Here is a 21,018-nt window from a genome sequence, read left to right as displayed (position 1 = left end):
CCAGGGGTTTTATCGATGACTTCTCTTGGAGATACGACTACTTCTGTATCCCTTAATAATAACCACTGGTAGCAACAGTCTAGTAGAAGTGTTGCCACATGGATGATACTTCTTCAAGAAACTGATTGTGCTGATGTGCATTTAACTTAACTGACTTCTGAATGTTTTTAAATAGGTTTTCATTGAAATATATGTGATTTAGTATAAATGTCTTTACTGTCAAACACATACTACTTTAAACATTGCTGAAAACTGTATTTTAATTTTGTCCCTGTTGCACAAAGCTGTTAAGCATCTTAAATTACTCAAGAACTAATCTTTTTTTGCAATAGCTTATTCTTAATAACTGGACGATTAAACTATGTAGAACTTAGCAGATAGCGTCTCATTTCACAAAGAAAAACTGAAATTCAGGACTGAATTGACTGGAATTCAGGACTTCCTCATTTATACTCTAAATCAACCATGTTTAAGAAGGCTGTAGTGAACTGCTACATTATCTAATAAAGCTGGAGTCAGGCCTTCACTGTTTTAAGCATCCACAATTTCCGTCTACAGTGAAGTTTAATACTCCCTAAAAATGGGATTGTTTTACTTGGCAGTATATTTTTAAACATACATTAATACAAGCGCTTTTAAAGCTTATCTTAATCTCCCCTTTGTTATCATTCATATAAACAGTGCAATGAGTGGCATGTGCGTACGCAGAACAAACTAGATTTTTTGGCAATTAGATTGGTAGTGTTTTGATGTGTTTTTAGTAATGCTTTCTAATCTTAATACCTGTCTGAAGTTCTACGATCTGAATGTCACCTTTTTGTTTTGCTTTCAGGTACTATGAAGCATTTCCTCCTCTTTCTGAAAAGCCAGTTTGCCTGCAGGAAATTATGACTGTATGGAACAAATCCAAAGTATGCTCTTACTCTAGCTCCTCATCTTCATCCACTGCTCCACCAACTAGCACGGATACATCTTCTCCAAAGGACTGCAATAGTGAAAGTGAAGTAACTAAAGAAAGAAGTAATAAAGTATCTGCCACTGTACAGGAAAGAACCCCGCAGAAGAAAAGTAAAAATGAGAAAGAAAACAAGTTTAGTAACAACACCGTTGAAGAGAAGGCTGTTTTGTACAAAAAGCAAGTCCGACATAAGCCTGAGGGAAAGATGCGTCCTCGCTCCTGGTCATCTGGATCCAGTGAGGCTGGCTCAAGTTCTAGTGGTAATCAAGGTGAATACAAGGCATCAATGAAATGTATTAAAGTAAGACACAAAACAAGAGAGGTTCGAAATAAAAAAGGGCGTAACGGGCAAAGCAGGCTTTCAGTGAAATCTGGTGAAAAGGCTGATAGGAAAGTCCACAGCGGAAGCAGTAGCAGCAGTAGCAGCGGGTCCATCAAACAGCTGTGCAAAAGAGGTAAAAGGCCATTAAAAGAAATTGGAAGAAAAGAAGCTGGCAGTAGCGATGGAAAAGATTTGTATTTAGACAGCAGAAATGAAAAGGAATATAAAGAAGAACCCTTGTGGTATACTGAGCCGATTACAGAGTACTTTGTTCCTCTTAGCAGGAAAAGCAAGCTTGAGACGACATACCGCAACAGAGAAGATATATGTGGCGTAACATCAGAGGCTGTAGAAGAGTTGTCTGAATCAGTGCATGGTCTTTGTATTAGCAACAATAATATTCATAAAACATACCTCGCAGCAGGTACTTTCATCGATGGTCACTTTGTAGAAATGCCTGCAGTTCTAAATGAGGACATTGACCTCGCTGGGACCTCAATATGTTCTCAACCAGAGGACGACAAATATTTAGATGATGTTCATCTGTCAGAACTAACACACTTCTATGAAGTGGATATTGATCAATCCATGTTGGATCCTGGTGCCTCAGATACGATGCAAGGGGAGAGTCGGATTTTAAATATGATTCGACAAAAAAGTAAAGAAAAAACTGATTTTGAGGCAGAATGTTGCATAGTGTTAGATGGAATGGAGTTGCAAGGGGAAAGTGCAATATGGACAGATTCGACCAGCTCTGTTGGTGCTGAAGGGTGGTTCTTGCAAGACCTTAGTAATTTAGCTCAATTTTGGGAGTGCTGTTCATCTTCTAGTTCTGGTGATGCAGATGGGGAAAGTTTTGGAGGAGATTCTCCGATCAGATTCTCCCCCATCTTAGACAGCACAATGCTTAATTCACACATGCTTGCTGGCAATCAAGAGCTCTTTTCAGATATTAATGAAGGGTCTGGTATAAACTCTTGTTTTTCAGTGTTTGAAGTGCAATGCAGTAACTCTGTTTTACCATTTTCTTTTGAAACACTCAACTTGGGAAATGAAAATGCAGATTCTAGTAGCACTGCTAATATTCTTGGGAAAACACAGTCTAGATTGCTAATATGGACCAAAAATAGTGCCTTTGATGAAAATGAACACTGTTCCAATCTTTCAACAAGAACCTGTAGTCCATGGTCACACTCGGAAGAAACACGGTCAGACAATGAGACTTTAAATATTCCATATGAAGAATCCACGCAATTTAATGCAGAAGATATTAATTATGTAGTTCCTAGAGTGTCTTCGAGTTATGTAGATGAAGAAATTCTAGATTTTTTGCCAGAAGAAACCTGCCAGCAACAAGCTAGAACTTTAGGAGAAATGCCCACTTTGATTTTCAAAACAAAATCTAAGCTAGAATCTGTCTGTGGTATTCAGCTAGAACAAAAAGCAGAAAGTAAAGACTATGAAACTACACAAGGGTGTAGTGAAAGCAGTCCACAAGGAGATGGCTACAGCTCAGGGGTTATTAAAGATATTTGGACAAATATGAGAGACAGAAATTCTGCAGCGATGGTAGAAATAGAAGGAATAGAAGATGAATTGTTTTCAACTGATGTAAATAACTATTGCTGCTGTTTGGATACAGAAGCAAAAGTTGAAACCCTCCAGGAGCCCAATAAAGCAGTGCAGAGATCAGAATATCATCTTTGGGAAGGTCAAAAGGAGAATTTAGAGAAGAGAGCCTTTGTCTCAAATGATTTATCAAAAGTAGATGGTGGTGACTATACTACACCATCAAAACCTTGGGATGTTAACCAGGATAAAGAAAACTCATTTATACTTGGTGGTGTGTATGGGGAGCTCAAAACATTTAACAGTGATGGAGAATGGGCAGTGGTGCCACCTAGTCACTCAAAAGGGAGCTTATTGCAATGCGCAGCTTCTGATGTAGTGACAATAGCTGGTACAGATGTTTTTATGACTCCAGGTAATAGCTTTGCCCCTGGTCATAGGCAATTATGGAGGCCATTTGTATCATTTGAACAGAATGAGCAATCAAAGAGTGGAGATAACGGATTAAATAAGGGTTTTTCTTTTATCTTCCATGAAGACTTACTGGGAGCTTGTGGTAACTTTCAAGTTGAAGAACCAGGGCTTGAATACTCATTCTCTTCCTTTGACCTGAACAATCCATTTTCACAAGTTCTTCATGTAGAGTGTTCGTTTGAGCCAGAAGGAATTGCATCTTTCAGCCCTAGTTTTAAACCTAAGTCAATTCTGTGCTCTGACTCAGACAGTGAGGTTTTACACCCCAGGATATGTGGTGTTGATCGAACGCAGTACAGGGCTATACGGATTTCTCCAAGGACTCACTTTCGCCCAATTTCTGCATCTGAACTTTCTCCAGGTGGTGGAAGTGAGTCAGAATTTGAGTCAGAAAAAGATGAGGGAGGTATTGCTGTCCCTTCTCAAGTAGATGTATTTGAGGATCCACAAGCAGATCTCAAACCTCTGGAAGAAGATGCAGAAAAAGAAGGGCATTATTATGGAAAATCAGAGCTTGAATCTGGAAAATTCCTTCCCAGATTAAAAAAGTCTGGAATGGAGAAGAGTGCACAAACATCATTGGATTCCCAAGAAGAGTCGGCTGGGATGTTGCCAGTAGGAAACCAAGATCCCTGTTTAGAATGCAGTATGAAAGAATCTGTAGATGGGAGGGCGATGGAGAGCTCTAAAGTAAACTGCAGAATAGTGGAGCCACGTGAGGAGACTAGCAGGTTTTGCAGTTGTAAAGCAGGGTGCCATTTCCCCACGTACGAGGATAATCCTGTTTCTTCAGGAGAGCTTGAAGAGGTATGTGGATATATACAATTATGGAATTTGCAGCTGGCAGCTGATAACCAGCAATTTGTCATGTGACAGTTCAATTTAAATGTTTGTAATTGTATAGTTCTCTAGAAAAATACAGTTTTGTAGAAACACTGGAGGTTCCATCTGAACATAAGGCAAAAGTTTTTTTACTGTAACGATGACCTAGTGCTGGCACAGGTTGCCCAGGAAGGTTGTAGAGTCTCCATCCTTGGAGATATTCAAAAGACATCTGGAAGTGGTCCTGGGCAACCTGCTCTAGGTGGCCCAGCTTGAGCAGGGGGAATTGGACATGATGACCTCCAGAGTTCCCTTTGAACCTCAATCATCCTGTGATTCTGTGGAAAATTAACCATCTTCAGGAATTATGGTGTCATCTTGCATACCTTTAGAAATACATGCATGTGTACACTCATGTGACTTTAAAATCTATTTACCTTAGGTTTTTAGCTTATCTGATTTACATATAATATGTTAAAATGTGCGTAAAGTTTGAGTAATGAGATATTACTGATTTTGATTCAAACCTATTTTGAAGAGGAAGATCTGAAGTCAGTCTTTGCAATATGAATTATAGTTACTTCCAAGTAGAAGAATTTGGAGTTGAATTATTGGGTGTAAACTTCAGGAAAGAAAGGTTTTTAGAAAGGCTTAATTGCCTGGAAATTAAAATGTTCTCTCATCAGCATAGACACAAAAAGAAAGAAAACATGGATGCAAAATGTCCATCGCTACCACAGTAGTATAAGGAGGCCTAACTATAACTATGGGTTAAGCTCAGAGTTTTCTTTCAGGTCATTGTAGCTATAGGTTAAGTAATGATGAAGAGCAAAAATCCCTTCCAGCCAAAAATATCCAAGTTCTTCTTGCTGTGAGCTCCCTCTGCTCTTGAGAAGAAATATTTGACCAGCAAAATGAAGGTCCTTGAATGCGTCCAGAGGAGGGCAACAAAGCTGGTGACAGGGCTGGAAGGCATGTCCTGTGAGGAGTGGACAAGGACTTTGGGCTTGTCTAGTGTGGAGAAGAGGAGGCTGAGGGGCGACCTCCTTGCTGTCTACAGCTTCCTGAGGAGGGGAGGTGCTGAGCTCTTCTCCCTGGGATCCAGTGACAGGACACATGGGAATGGTTCAAGGCTGCACCAGGGTAGGTTTAGGCTGGACATCAGGAAGCATTTCTTTACCAAGAGGGTGATCAGACGCTGGGACAGGCTTCCTAGAGAGGTGGTCGATGCCCCAAGCCTGTCAGTGTTTAAGAGGCATTTGGACAATGCCCTTAACAACATGCTTTAACTTTTGGTCAGCCCTTCAGTTGGACTAGATGATCATTGTAGGTCCCTTCCAACTGAAATACTCTATTCCATTCTAAAATAATTTAGTTGTGCGGCCAGCCCAGAGATGTTGTCTGGATAGTTATAAGTTGCATCTTACACTTTCTTTTCCTCTTCAGCCTCCTCTTCCACATACTCAGCAGTTGTAGTATCTACATTAGGAGGGAATTTTTTTTCATTTTCAGCTGCAGAGTTGCACCCAGCTGGTGTTGTGCAATTGTATACTCCTCAATTACAGTTTGAAACACTAATTAATGTATGGGAAAGCTAACCTTTTTCTTGCTAAAACTAAAGCTAACCTTTCTGTTGAACAAAATCAGAGTTCCTTATTTTCCTTCTTCCCCATTTGTTTCTCCTCTCATCCTCCTTTAAATTAATTGCTATTGCAGCTTCTTTTCCCAGTGTCAGTAAGTTGATGTCTGGTGCTTGCACAAGAGAATCAAATTCGTGACTTTTCCAGGCCCTTTCTAGACAACTTTGTTCCTGCTGCTCTGTTAAGTTAATGGTGATGAAGTGGCTCAAAATCTTTTCTGGAGTCTGGGAAGTTTCTGGGTTTGTGCCAGGCCTTGCAAAAAGTCACCAAAAAAATTAATAAACTTAGACTGTGAGTCAGAACAGATTCTGTAATTACCTTTTACCAGGAGTAAGCAGAATCTAACTTCATCATGCAGTAGGACATAATGAGTGAACAAACGGTCTAATACAGTTATTTGTGGCAGTGGGAATCTAAAGTTCCTTCCAGCCCTTTTCAGATCTCCTTTCTGGATGCGTAGTGCTCCGTGAGGATGTTTATTCTCATCTTCCCTTCAACCACTTATCCATTCAAGGAAGTAGTAAGTGTCTGCTATAAGATAAGTTTACAGTGGTTTCATAGTTTATGGTAGCTATGAGGCTTGAAAAAAACCTTTGGTACTGAACAGTACTCAGAAAGCTCTGGTATTTTATTTCCTTTAAGTTCCTTAGTGCAAGAGGAAAACTAACTGCTTCCCTTGCTCAGGTTGCATGATTTTGTAGGTATTTTTATAGCTTCAAAATTATAAGCCACTAAGAAGTACAAAGGGCCAACAACCATCTCAGCAGCCTAGACTCCAATTTGGTTTGCAATTAAGCTCTTCCTAGGGGGCTTGAGGAGCCTGATTACAACGTGAACTCAGAAGGACTGGGTTAACTAGCCCTCCTGTATCTAGCATGTCTCAAGAGGATGTGTGCACACTCTGGGCTTTTCCAAAAGCCATTACTGTGCATCTGAAGATAAGAGGCTTTTTGGCTTGAGAACATTTATCTAAATTTATTATTGTAGTTAAGTCTATCTGTAAAAGAAGAGGGGATTTTTACGCATTAAAACAATTTTAATAATATGTTGGTTATGAAGTGAACTTTAATCAGTAGAGATAATGACTATATCGTGTACAGGAAGGGTGCAAATGTCATGCAAGTATGTCTTCTGTGTGTGAACTTTTTTCTTTTTAAGAGTGATATTATTTATTTTCATGAGCATTAAACAAAATCAATATAAAATACCTAGAATTAGAATGGTTTAGGAGAAGCGTTCTTCCTGGACACACCCCACACATACATGCATGGGAAAAAGAGTTTTAACTTGAGCAGGGGCTATGGAATTGACTGATGAGTATAGATCAACATTTGTAAAGGATTCTTTTTAAATGAAATTTCTGTGCCTCCTTTTACTGACTTATGATAAAAATTAAAGTTATTGTTTGACTCACTGTTATCTAACATAAAGTTTGAGTTGTGTTCTGAGGTACCTCCAACATTTTTCCATAGATAATGCGTGTGAAAATACTAATGTAGACCACAGTGTAATAGTAAAACATTCTCTTTTGCATCACATAAACTTTAATTATATACGTGCTGTGCAAACACACATCTTTGAATACCTCCTATTTATAAGACTGTAGGAGAATATGGTTCCGTTTCCTCCCTTTTACCTTCTATATTAGAGCACTTCTTTTAGACTTGTAGCATATTTTGCAGAAGGAATTTGTTGATAGCTCCTGCAGAAGTTCTTCAAGAGTGAATGATAATTATATACCTAGCCTTAAGAGTCACAAAAAAAAAAAAACCAAACCAACAAAAAACCACCCACCCCACCCCCAACAACAAAACCCCACAAAAAATACCCACTGAAGTACAGTCCTTTTTCATCCAAGTAAATGCTCTTATCATTTAACTGTGGAGTCATGGGTAAGTACACAATCTGGTCCAATTGGTGGTCTCTGAATATAACAACGCTGAATCTCTTTATCAAGAAATTTTATATGGGCTCTGATCTAGTAGGCGTGCCCTAAGAATTCTTATTCTATTGAGTCCTTGCCATAGATAAAGGGACTTGTGGGTTTTGTTGGGATCGGTACCAAACTTTTGAGGTCTGAACATGCCTAGGAAAATGCATTTGAGGATGAGGAAATTTTACTGGCAAAAACTCTTAAGTGTTTATGGATCTCGTGACCTAATTGGCCTGTTAGATTTGGTGAGGTACTTTGCTTGGCTGGAGTAATGCAGTGTAAGCATGTAACTCCTTTAGGAAGGGCTGTCAAGAGAGGAAGGGAAGAGGGCTGCCTTACATACATTGGTTCTGAGGTCAATAGTGTCGGAGATAACCTGCCATAAACCTAGGTAGTGATAAGGGGGAGACAGAATTCAGAGGGGTCTGCTTTATGCCTTAAAATCAAGAGAATCAAGTGGGAAGAACATTCAAGAGCACATAAAGTCATCCACATACAAAGCAAAGGACTTCACTGTAAAAGAGAGAGTAACTGTGATCTGAGAAAGGATTGGTCCAGATGGTCCTTGATATGTGCTGATTGTGGCAGCTGATGAAAACACCTACAAAGACTTGGAGCTCTAACTTTCTAATTAATAAGCCATTAATTTGCTGAGATTTTGAAGGATGAAAGTATCTTGTATGAGAGGGACCTTAAAAAGATGGTGTTCACAGTGACAGTATAAAAATCATGAGGGGAAAAAAAAGGTACAAAGTAAGCCACTAAAATAAAGATTTGGTACACCTGAAAGTCATAGAAGTAAATTGGAAACAGAAAAAAAGACTGAAGGATATTTCTGAGAGACAGAACTAACAAGCCTGGAAAGCTATGAAAAAATAATGTCAAAAAGGTACTGTTTAGTGCATTTTTTGTTGTCGTTTGAATTCTTGGTGAAAAGACAGCTAAGCAAAGGAGTAGTACAGATAAATTACACTGTTTCAGCTAGTCACAGGAATAGTCACCTAAATACCATGAGGAGCAGCAACTAATTTGAAAAAAGCCTAGTAGAATACTTGTGTGAGAACACACAGAAGATGGACATGTGTTTGCCTTTTATATATTTTATATCTTTTTAAAGAGGAAAACAGAACCTGGGGTATTACCAATGACTCTCTTAAATTTCCTAAATAAATGTTTTAACCAGTAAATGGCATGGATGCACGAGAAAGTGAGGAATTTTCTAAGTATTGGTTTGGCAAAAAGATTGCACGCTCAATATAGCAGTCAGTGGCTTACTAGGGGACAAGGGAGGTGATTAATTTTTCTGGTCTGGGGAGTAGAATACATGTTTATGAAATTCCCTGATGATACCAAACTGGGAAGGTCTGCAGTTACACTGGAAGACAGGATTAGAATCAAAAGGTTGTTAAATAGGAGAAATGATCTGAAAAATAAAATGCAGTCCAGCAGGAACAAATACAAACTTCCAAAGAAAATAATAATCCTCTTCACAAACACAATGTGAGGAGTGGCAGGTGAGGAAACGATGTGAAACAGAAAAGCATCTTCGAGTAGAACATAAGCTGAGCATAAATCAGCAGTGACACACTGCAAAAGACAGCATTCTGATATATAAATAGGAAAGCCCTTCTGTAAGAGGGGAAGTGATTCCCCCGCTGGAGCTGGAAAGCCTTCTGCTGGAGTGTACTGGGCTCAGCTCCCCTTACCTTCTATTAAGAAAGATGTCCTGAGGAGAGCAACACAAAGATCACTACTTTTGAAAACCGAGCGAAGGAGCTGGGGTTGTTTTATCTAAAAAAAAAAAAAAAAAAAAGAGAGAGAGAAACTTGAAGAAGAGCCCAGCAGTTTTGCAGAAGCCATGTTCATAGTTACAGGAGATAAGGAAAAAGCTGTGCTTGTCCTGTAGGCTCTGGTAAACACAAAGGAAGTGGATGTGATGACCTTAAATCACAGCAAGGGAAATTGAAGAAAAAGAATTCTAACCAGAAAATGAGCTTACTGTAAGGCTTAATTATTTCTAGGGAAGCAGTGGAAATTCTGTCTTGAAGAGATTTAGAGTGTAGGAATAGTGCATTGTAGTTGATGCTGGTGTTGTGCATGAGTAGAGACCAGGTGATCTCATAGGGTCCCTTACACATACATTTTCAGTGGAATTCGAGAATTAGGTGAATTCTAAATAGGTTTTAAGAATATAAAGTCTAGACTCTGCTCCCTTTGTTCATTTGTGACTAGCTTCTTGAGCCATATTGTATCTTCCCTGGGTAGCTGATGAACTAAAATTAGGGTCTGATCTTCTGGAATGGGATTCAATGGGTTCATTGCTGCTTTGACTTCTAAATTATTCATGTGTTTCTTGTATTCTTTCTGATAGTAAGGGGTTGCAGAGCAGCTTCAAGGAAATCTGTACTTACAGATTAATATGACTTATTTTTTCTGTGGTTGGTTATGAAACTGTCAGTCATAACACTTCAGATAATATTCAGATCATAATGAGGCTTTAGTGCTTATTCTGTTCAGATTCTGCAAAACTCTTGTCACTGCCTCGATCCTTGTCAGCATGCATTCTGAAAGTGTAGAAATATTCAGTGCTGGTGTTACCAATTTAGTATCTAAAGCCTAAATAGTCTATCCTGAAAGGCATATCAATTTAGATGAAAAATAATAGCTATTTAGATGGGTAGCTGTGAAATTTAATAAAACTTCTCATAAAATACTGGAAGTGCCCTTTTTTCAAGACCTTCAGGCAGATGGTCCTTAAAGCTGTAGACCCCAGCTCTGAGAAGATGCTTTGCATAAATTTTACTTGAAGAATAAAGTTCTGACCAATGTAACTTTTCTAACTAGCAAATGACTAATCTGCCATATGAACTTGCTGTGGACTTTTGTCTGTAACTAGGAAAAAACTTGTGGTGGAAGCAAGGAATTCAACAAAAATGATTGCTACTTCATACAAAATTTGTTAGTTAAGGAACAGCAAAAAAAAAAATTGTACTAATATTTCCCCCTATGCAGATTGTTGATAAAATAAGATCTAAGGTGTTAAGCACATCCTATACCAGTTCTTAGTGGAGGAAAAAAATGTGTTGCATACTCATAAATGCTCTCTAAGAAATTTTTTTGAGGTTGCGAAATAAAACTATCTGTTATTTTCTGCCAAGAAGAAAGAATAAAGTAATATCTTAATGAACTACTTGTATGAGCAATCAAGATCTTACCTGGGGAGAAATATATATAAAACAAAATATAAATAAAATAAATATTTTGGGGTTTGTGTTCTTTTTAATCTATCAGCATGAACTTCCCTTTTAATACATCTGTATACATAAGGAGAGGGGGAAGGAGCCCCTGCCCCCTCCAGCTTTCTCCCACCTTTTGTTCCCTGTCTTTTCCATCTGCGCATTTATCATTCGGGTAATAAAACCTCATATTGCAGATGTGACAGTACCAGGCTTATCATTTTATCGTATGAATGGGTCTTTTTTTCTTGAATTCTGCTTTCATACTTCTAGACCTGGTCTTTCCCAACTTTGGTAGTCACTGTTTCCTCGCCTGCCTAAATGCCCCTGTCAAAGATACTCCTAAAAGTTGACTATGTATCCTGGCATGCAGAAACTACAGTTAAGCTTTATCTGGTGTCAGCAAACCAACAGTACCGCTCAAAGGTGCTGTTTATCAGGCTGCCCACTGGTGACAGCCGAAAAGCGTGGTGTTGGATACGTCCCTTGCTGTAGTGAGCATGGAACAGTTTACACAAGCAAAACAAAAGAGTAAAATGCTCCTCCTGGGTACTTGTCCTGGTAGGCCCAGCTGCGCAGTCTGAAGTGTGTTCACCAAAGCCGCTTGTCCTTTTCCCCAGATCAAGATAATATGACATTCTGCTGCATTCTCACAATACAGCTTCATCAGCTAACGAATTATGGATTGCCATCCATAGCAGTCTTGCGAAGAACGCAGCAATACAATAAAACTGTGGAACAGTAATCGTCCTTTGCTGCTTTATTTCAAATAGGTGTGTGAGTGGAAGAGGTGAGGAAAAATCTCATCAGCTGTAGGAAATGGCATTCATGGGGCAGGACACAATCTTTCACTTCTCTGCTTGTTTTCCTTTTTTTTCAACTGTATCCTTAACATAACACTAAATTCCTATTCCATCATGATGCTGGAGATCAAATATGCTGTTTAAAACGGTTGTTAGCCACTTAAGCTCACAAAATCTCTCCTTCATGCTAGCTACTTTACTTCAGCTAGATTACAGAGTTGTTTCACTGTAATTTCATCTTTGAAGCAGCACTAGAATTTTTAGTTGAAAAAAACTAGAAAGTTTTTGTACTGATGTTTGCAAAGATTGATTGTTCTTTTGTATACCAGAGGGTTCTGTTGAGATTTTGGATAAAAGACCTAAGTGGACAGCCCTGCTGGTGTATGAAGTCCTGAGGAAGGTTCATTTGAGAAAACAGACATAAAATGATGTTGGAAGGAACAGATGTGAGCTAAATGCCACTGAAAAACATATAAATGCTATTTAAAGTTTTGAAATTGTTTTACTCTTTCAAACTCTTCTACAAACAATAGCAAACATTAAAATGTTGTTTTTTTTTTTTTTTTTTCTGCTGTGGGCTTAACTCTGAGTAGGGGACAAATGAGAGAGGGGACAGAAGCAGAATTGAAGTTTTAGTTTTTGCATCTAGCTGTACAATTCTGACCCGAATCTACTGAAAATTCATAGACAGTTGTGACTGAAATCTGCTAGGATTTGGGGGGAAGAGAATCTTTTGTAACTATAGAATTACTGTAGTGTTTGTGCTAGTGAATGCTGAAGTCCTCAAGTGATGTTACATATCCTGAACCAGAAGCTCTAAGAGAAGCCTCAGTTTCCATCTGTCTAGCTGTAAAACAAGAAAGGAAACCCATCAGTCTTCTCTCAGACCTGCAGCAAGACTGGGAGTGCAACAGCATTGCAGTTGGTTTTGCCTTGTTGTCTTTGAGCTGTGCTTAAGAAAAGAGGAAAATAAATACGAATAGTTTCAGAGAGGAAAGACTTCCACTTTCAATTTCTAATACTAGTACAATTGAGAATAATAGCTATTTAGGTGGGTAGCTGGGAAATTTATTAAAACTTTTCATAAAATACTGGAAGTGCATGTGGGTGTGAGAGGAGGAGTTGGCATAAATTGAAAATACAGTTTTAAAACGGAAAGAAAAGGAAGGTAGAGTCATGGGACTAGTCTGGAGTTGCTATTTCTTATTTGCTAATTAAGGGTACTTTAATCTTCAGAAATTTTCGTGATGGCAGACTGTACGATTGTAGTAAACATCTAAGCAACTGTAGAAGAAAATGTTTTTCTTCAGTAAATGTATAAAATGGACATCAGCTCGTGTCCTCCATCGCCTCCCAAACAACACCCCCAAACGGCTTTAGTATGGATAGCGGGTCTTTACATCCGTCCTTTTGCTTTACGCCTCTGACATTAATGCTGGTTTAGAAGTAACGCACATCATTCCACAAGGGCCAGCACGGGGGCGAGAGGGCCAGGTCTGAGCTCAGGCTGGAGCCCCGCTGGGCTGCTTCTGCGTGCGGCCACAAGATGCATCTCTGGCTCCTGCTAACTCCTCTGGTACCGAGGCAGTGCTGGAAGGACACGGGAGCTGCGGCAGCCTGCAGCCAGCATCAGTGCAGTCACCAAGCCGTCCTGACCCAGACACGTAGGCTCTGATGGTGACTTAGCCCAGGAAGAAGGACTGCCGTAGCTTGCCATGCCCTGCCAGACTCAAGCTGGCTTTGCTTGTAACCCACTGTGGTTCATCCAGCTTAAAATGTGTGCAGATACGAGTGCAGGTGTGACACCAGCGATGTGGGAAGCTTTGAAGTTAATAAAGCGTTGTGTCTGTGGAGTTCAGATGCCTCTATCTGTAGTCAGCAGCAGAGTGAGGCTTCCATGATTGAATTTATTTGTAAATGCACATATTTCTTATGAAGTCCTGCATCAAATACTCTTGAGCTTGCTTCCCACCCTTTTGTTTCTTTTTTTCTTTTTTTTAAACTATGGTTTAACTTTCTAAGAACTCCTTTTTCTGGAGTTGGGGTTTGAGCTTTTGGAGGGTGGTTCCAAAAGGACTATGCCTCGGTCTTATGAGAGGAAACCAGCATGGATAATTTCAATATTCATTATAGCAGAATTTCATGGGGGAAGAAAGTTTAATCTGGCAGACGCTTCTGAATACAGCACTCTTGAGCTGCATATTTTGTTTGAGAGGGACTTCTCTTTATTAAGTAAGAAGCATTTGTAAGTTTAGGTTCTATAGGTTTGTAGTTCTACAAAAGAGGAACAAAAGGAGGCCCGTTAATTTTCCATGCATAAACGTTCTCGGGTTTACAGAGGAGGAAGCTGGATAGAAACTCAGTGTTGATGCTCATTTGTTAATGTTTTTTAGAAACTAGTTGCACTATAGTTTGTTTTTGAATCATTCTATCTAATATCTATAGGGGATGTTAAAAGCTGGCATCATCCTTTGAAGGTTAATGGGGTTACCATAGATGCAGTCATAAAACTAGGGACATGGCTGTTGTCACAAGCCTTTGGTATTTTAGCCATGTCCATTAATTTTACAAGGAAAGGGCTCTGGTAACATTAAATTAGCATTAAAATATGGGGCCGGGGGAGTATTTAGGCATTTTTGGTGCGTAGGTTGAGATTATTTTTAGCATGAAGACAAATTATTAATCATCCTCCTAACCAGTTTTTCCTCATGTCGACACATTAATTCTCTAGTTTAATTTTATGTTAGCCCATTGATGGTAATGGCACTGCTAATTAACCCTTCCAGACTTTAGACATTAAATTTTGCCACTTTTTGTTTGCTTTCTTTTCTGTTGCGTTTTACACTGAACTATTTGTCACGTTGACTAATGTTGTTTCGTTTCGTTGGATTTTCATCTCTTGGGTAGCTATCTCTTCTCTCATGTTTTTTACTTAGATTATACACCGTAGGGCTGGAATTCATCTTTTTGTTGTGGATTTGTACAACTCTGTATCAGCAAAGTATGAGCCCCTGCGTGGAGTTCTTATTGAGTATAAGAGTTCAGATAATGGATGTTCTGTTGTAGTTTGACAGTCCGTTCCCATTACTACTAGAAATTGAACAGTGTGACCTATAAGATCTAGCAAATTGGTTGTAATACCCGAGTTTCCTCCTTTACATGTAAGTATATTATTTATGGTATAATGAAGTGTGATTATTGTCTAAACGCTTTCCTATATTGAATACTAATCTGCAGAGAATGAGTGGCAGCCAGGAAAAGCAATGCTGGTGGGAAAAGGCGCTCTATTCTCCCCTTTTTCCTGCATCGCAGTGTGAAGGTAAGAAGCTATGCCTGTTTGAACTAACTTGCTGTTGCACCTGTGTTAGAATGAAATGCTCTTTCTGACGGATTTGAATTGTTGCAGATGAATTGGAACTCCCATCTGTATTTTAAAAAAAAAAAAACAAACAGTAAACTTTCACAATAAATTCTCTTATCTGAGACAGAACTGGGATGCTTCAGTTACGTTTGCAATAGATCTCTAGTATGCTTCTAAATAGTTTTTAAATGGAAGTGCTTTTAAAGTAGTCTTAACATTTATGCAAATTTACTTAATTCCAGAGCCTGGAATTAAGTAAATAGAATATTAATCTCTGACTCTGAAAATACTTTATTACATTTTTGAATATGTTTCAACCTGAGTAATACTTATTAGGTAGCTAATTTTATAAGAACGTGAAAACATGATAATTACCTTTTACGGGTTTGCATAAATAACATGCCAGTTATTCAGTGAATGTGTGGAATTTCTCTCAAGCTGGGAAGGAGAGAGAGTTGCCTCTCAGCCACTCCTTTCACAGTGACAATCTGGGAATTTTTCTGTCCCACAGGGAGAGTAAGTCCAGTCTTGGTAGGCAGGCGGCTCGCGGGCGGAAGCAGGTGAGCTTCCAGCGCTCTCTGTTGCCTCCCAGGAATTCGTAGCATCTGACAGCTGGCCCAAGCCCAGCTTTTCCGTGGGCAGGCAAGAATCCAGTCGGCTTTTTTTGCCTGCATGCCAACTGAGGCTCAGTGCAAGAAACTTTTGATCAGAGACCTGGTTCCTTAATAATCTGGAAGTAGATTAGCCAGTAATTACTACTGAACTATTTTTGGAGTGCACCTTAAAGTGCAACCAACCAAATGGAGTTCTCGGTGCCTAAATGCTCTTACTTTGGTGTTTAGGACAGTTTGGGTTACTTTCAAGAACACCTGAACTTACTTCACTCCCGACTATAGAAATGTGTTTGCACAGTGAAAGAGAATAGCTTGATGCCTACAGGACTTTGATTTGCCTCCTGGACTGGTCGCAGAACCTCCCATGTTAGAAAAAAAGCTCAGTATTTGCAAAATAGAAATATTTACTGTCCCTTTGTAAAGTTCCCCCCCCAGTGATAATTGCAGAGGTATTATTGGTGTACTAGCAAATGTAGTGACTCCCACTCCTGAGTATGTATTTTACACGGAGTGATCCTTGAATTCCTGTGAGTGAATTGTGTCATCTTTTTGCTGACATCTGCTGGTGAACCTGCGTAGCTGTCTCAGTGTGTCACCACCTCGCTCCATCAGAGGAAGACAGAATATGCAGTATAAAATACTGTGGAGTCCAGAACCTGCTTGATACAGTGCCAGAATTTCTGTGAAGTAGAATAGTTCCAGGGTTTCCTCTTTTAGACAAAGTTTAACAAAACTAGAGCTTCATCCTCAGAGCTAATGTTATTCTTTCACAAATCTTTAGCTGTATCCAGTTTTCTGTATGGGTACTTTTTATATATGGATATTGATGCATGTGATCCGTATATATTGATATGATACATGTTGATATTATATATGGAAGTTTACTCTGGTAAGTAGAAACCACAGCCATTCATGTCAACTTTTTTCTGGTTCTGAGCTTCAGTCAGGGTCAGGCTGCTGTTGCAGTGTATTTTGTGTGGGTATAAAAATAGGAATGATCTAAACCACCGTGCGGTATCAGAATTGAAAGATGCACTGAACCATTTATAATAAAAAAGTAATTCTTGCTCTTTGTACCTTACTATTTTAGATGTTTTCATTAACTAAGTAGCTTCTTTTTTTAATTATTTGGTTATCCAGGTAAGATTCGATGAAGCTTCCATAACATATTATGCTTATCTCTTTAAGGGTGTCAATCTATAAAATCCCCCACAAGCACAGAGTTTACATGGCTTAGAGTGTGAATTTCAAGCATACTTCTCTAGATGCTTTGATTTTGCCTAAATATAAATAACAGTGTTCCTCAATTCTGTTTCTTCTTCCTTTTTCCTCTGAAACACCCCCACAAACACAATGTAAGAGTGTTATACAAATGCCAAGGGAGAGAATGGTGTAGGAGAATTTGCAGATGTAAAGGAAATATCCAATGATGATGAACATCTTTTAGATTTTAATATGGTAAGTGTGTCGTTGGTTTGGGGGAGGGCTTTTTTTGTTTCTTTTATAAGGGTGTGCCACCACGTCTTTCCTTTCATCACAGTTTTCAGTCTGGCCTCGAATGAAATTCCCATGAAAACCTTCAGAAGCTTTTCTTTCCTTACTTTGTGTTTTAATCTCTTCTGTGTCTTGAGCATTCTTCTGAAAACTCCTCGGTGGTGTACTTTGGGGAGTACAGCCCTTTGTACAAAGAGTTGTACTTCTAGTAGTTAAGCAAACTCAGTTTCCTTTGGGAACACTTGGCTTTTGCTTGTCGTGTGTGTTAAACATGAGTCTTTTTTCCCTCAACTTCTAATTTTAGTAAGCGTAGGGTGGGCTGATGTGCACTGTGAAGGCAGAAGGGACCAGTGACTAAAGGCGTAAACGTAGTGTATGCTGAATTCTGTCCTGCTTACGAGCAAAACCCTGATTTTTTGCTGTAGGGAAAATCTTTGTGTACACGTGCACTTACTGATAGACTTTTAAACTTCATAGTGATGATAGCACTTAAATTTACACTGTGACATGCTTGCTATAGCTTTACTGAGTCAGCTGAAAATATACTGGTTTTGCCTGAAGTTCAGTCGGATCTGGGCTGTGTTTTCTTGATATTTAATACTTACTACCAAATTTGGGAGAGAACTTTTACAGTAATTTTCTAACGCGACTTGTGGTAACGATGCATTCTAACCGAGTTCACTTTTGATTCTCTTGCTGTTTTGTGCAAATTCTAAAATGAAGGAACAGGAAAAAACTATTAATAAAGGCCCCACCTTTTTTTCCTGCTGTTCTGCAGTCCTTTCTACGTAGTGGACTGAGTCAGGAGAGTGGAGGACTTGCCCTGTAATCGTGACATCTCTCTTGAACGACTAGAAAACCATATAACCTCCCTGCTCAGAGAACAGCAAGCTTGTTTGTTGTTGTTCCCCATCAACACTGTCAGTTTAAATCCTTAGGTTTCTTCTGTTTATGAAGCAAGATGTGCAGATGATATAAATGCTGAGGCAAAACCAAATGGCTTCAGGAAGAAGGTCTACTCCAGTGATAGCTCCAGCTCTGAAGACACAGCTTCAGAAGGTGGAAGTGAATGGGCTGATCCGTGTGAGGAGGAGCTTTTTTCTCGAACTCAACTATAAAAACTGCAGAGTAGAACATGATTTAAAAGTAACACGAGATGGAAAACTATCCTTCTTGAGGGTCTGTAGCTCTAAAACAACAACTTGAGTTTCCTCTTCAGTTAATGGATTCAGATGTGTATTTATCTTTCTCTTCTTGCTTATTTTATAGATGAGGACACAGCTGTCCTGTTGAAGATTTTTTTTTCCCCAAAAAAACTGTTAAATTCTTGGCTATTTGAACTAGACTAGATTGTGTTGTCAAATCAAGAATGGATGTGCATGTGCTTGTCTTAGTGGTACCACTGCTTTTTTGCATCTTAATTGCAGTTATTTTCATTCGTAACTGTAGCCCTACCACTATTACTATCTTCTTAGCATCGCAGTGTCTACAACTACTTCTGCTATTCAGAGACTTCAGCTTTCTGCACATTAGGCTTTGTTCTTTAAGAACTGGGAGATAAATACTTAACACTGTAATCTATCAGTGCCTTTCTGAATGCAGGAGAAAAGCATGAATGACTTGTCCAGTCTTCATTCAGTAAATCTCATAACTTTGAAGTAGGAACAACAGGGTTGTGCTTTAGAGACTTACAGAAACTGTGTTTTCTATCCTGTGAGTCCCCCCTCCCGCAAACCAACACTGAGGATACCATGGTTTGTATTTTTGCTAACTGGAGAAGCCAAGGATTTTTTGTAGGTATGGAGGCAATGTGTTTTTTTTTTTTTTTCCTTTTTTTTCTTTTTTTTTGTCCTTTTTAGCAACTTGCCAATGTGGGGCAGACGTTTAAAAAGTAACACCAAAAATAATAAACCACTGGGGTGATGTGTGGATTGTTGTGACTTTTGTAACGAGTAATGAGAGTGTTGTCTTGTTGCAGATGATGGCATTCATGTAACCTGCAAAAGCATCCTGTACTGAACTTGAGCCTGAATGACTGAAACTATCTAAAACGCTCAGAGTGTTCTGTGTTTTAAATGCAAAGGGTCAGTGCTTCACTTGACAGAAATCCTGTGGCTGCTGCAGTTAGCTGCTGTTGTGGCTGTAATTTAGTAAATCTCGTAGTTCATTTTGTGTTTCTGAGAGAATGTGTGGGGCAAGTTACGTGTGCGGTGGGTGGGGGTCGGGAAGGCGATGACTTACAACATACGTGTGTGATTGCAGTAGTGATTGTTGCTTTATGTGACTTGCTTTTAAATTTTATTTTGTTAACTTAGAAAGTCAATACATTGTCAAGTTGCATCTGTACAAGACTATCAACTCCTTGTGCTTTTAACACATTATGCAAAATGTATAAGCCAGGAGGAGCAATATTTGCAAAACTAAACATTCTAAGTTTTTACCAACTCATAGTTTAAAGAACAACAACAACTAACTAGTCTATACGATAGCAGCATGTCTATAACATCGGGAAGTGCAGAAAGTCCAATACTGACTTGAAAAGCTTAACCATTAATTTTGACAGGCAATAAACCTCATGAGAACTACGGCTGTTTGAAACATGAGCTGAACTGCCTTTGAAATATGTTCTGTGCTAGAAAGGTTTTCCGAGTACCTGGGTTTTGTTGCCTTTATTCAGTTGATAATGTAAGAATTGAAATCCGTGGCTGGAAAACCATGCCATCCTTCATGCAACGCTTTTCTTGAGATCCTTACGTAAAATTGGCTTGGTTTGTCCTTACCCAGGGACTTTCTTTTGGTCCTCCTCTTAGACTACGTTTTAGGGTTTGTATTCATACAACAAATCTTTTGACACTTTACAGTTTATTAATTTATTTGCAGACTTTGGATAGATTTTTATATATTTTACTTTCTTCTGGAGCTTCCTTGAGAGGTTGTTTAGCACCTGCACTGAGAACTAGTTAACTGTAACATGAAAGTAAAAAAGAACTTTACACACAAATTCTTCAAATCACTACAGTGAGGAATGGACTAGAACTCCATTCGAGAACAAGAAACGACCAAATGGACATATTTCAAACACAATCTTCAGCTCAGTTAATTTTGGCTAGAGCTGCTTCTTTGGTAAGAAAGGGCTCAAAACCAGCAAAGGTGTTGCTTACAGTTACATTGTGGCATGTAATAACTCCAGCACCTTTGGGGAAAATAAAATCGTGTATTGAGCTTGGGCAATAACCAATTGTCTTTACTTGTTTTCATAGTTTAACGGCTAAAGCTCTAAAGCTTTCAGTGAGAGCTGAAGTGTGGTTTTTAGTTTTTCTGTATGGATAGAAACACACACGACAACACCAACACCAACAACAAAAGCATTAAAGGTTGGCATACGCTGAACCGCACTGTGGTATGAAGCGCATTGCATATCCATAGCACTGAAGTATCAGTTTTCCATTCCTGGGCTGAAATTTGTTTCTACTTTTTGCTTCAAGTGGTTGTATTGTTCTGATTTCACGTACACCAGAGTAACTGATTTTGTTTTCTTGTGGAGTTACTTAACACCGAATAAAAATATAAAAGGACAATTGGATGGTGTGTGTGCGTGTTCATTTTCTTTGGCTAACGTGTATAACTTACATACAACGTGGCAGTTAAGAAGTAAACATTCTGGAGAGAGAGCATGAGGTATCTACTTTGGGAGTCCTTTTCATTGCTATCATTTTTTAATCTGTTTTTTATTCTTTTTCAATACAATGCAGGAAAATCAAAATACACTGTGTATGTTCTTTAAAAAAAAAA

At 38.9% G+C, this 21,018-nt stretch overlaps 1 protein-coding gene across 2 annotated transcripts in view; it reads left to right on the top strand.

Annotated features, from left to right (window-relative positions):
* The window catches only part of KIAA0232 (KIAA0232 ortholog), a 70,068-nt gene extending 50,788 nt beyond the window's left edge, over positions 1–19,280 (top strand). For both annotated transcript variants that reach the window (XM_087736211.1, XM_087736212.1), the window contains exons 6-9: positions 833–4,130; positions 14,995–15,076; positions 17,093–17,190; positions 18,165–19,280. In XM_087736211.1, the coding sequence (XP_087592337.1) occupies positions 833–4,130; positions 14,995–15,076; positions 17,093–17,190; positions 18,165–18,344 (3,658 nt within the window). In that variant the 3' untranslated portion in view covers positions 18,345–19,280. The remainder of the gene's footprint in view (positions 1–832; positions 4,131–14,994; positions 15,077–17,092; positions 17,191–18,164) is intronic.
* The last annotated feature ends 1,738 nt before the right edge of the window (positions 19,281–21,018 follow it).

The sequence above is a fragment of the Nipponia nippon genome, unplaced genomic scaffold (assembly GCF_047370975.1).
Source record: "Nipponia nippon isolate SJK-2023a ecotype South Korea unplaced genomic scaffold, ASM4737097v1 scaffold_6, whole genome shotgun sequence".
In the NCBI taxonomy this organism is placed as follows: Eukaryota; Metazoa; Chordata; class Aves; order Pelecaniformes; family Threskiornithidae; genus Nipponia; species Nipponia nippon.
This window is presented reverse-complemented; position numbering and strand designations above follow the sequence as displayed.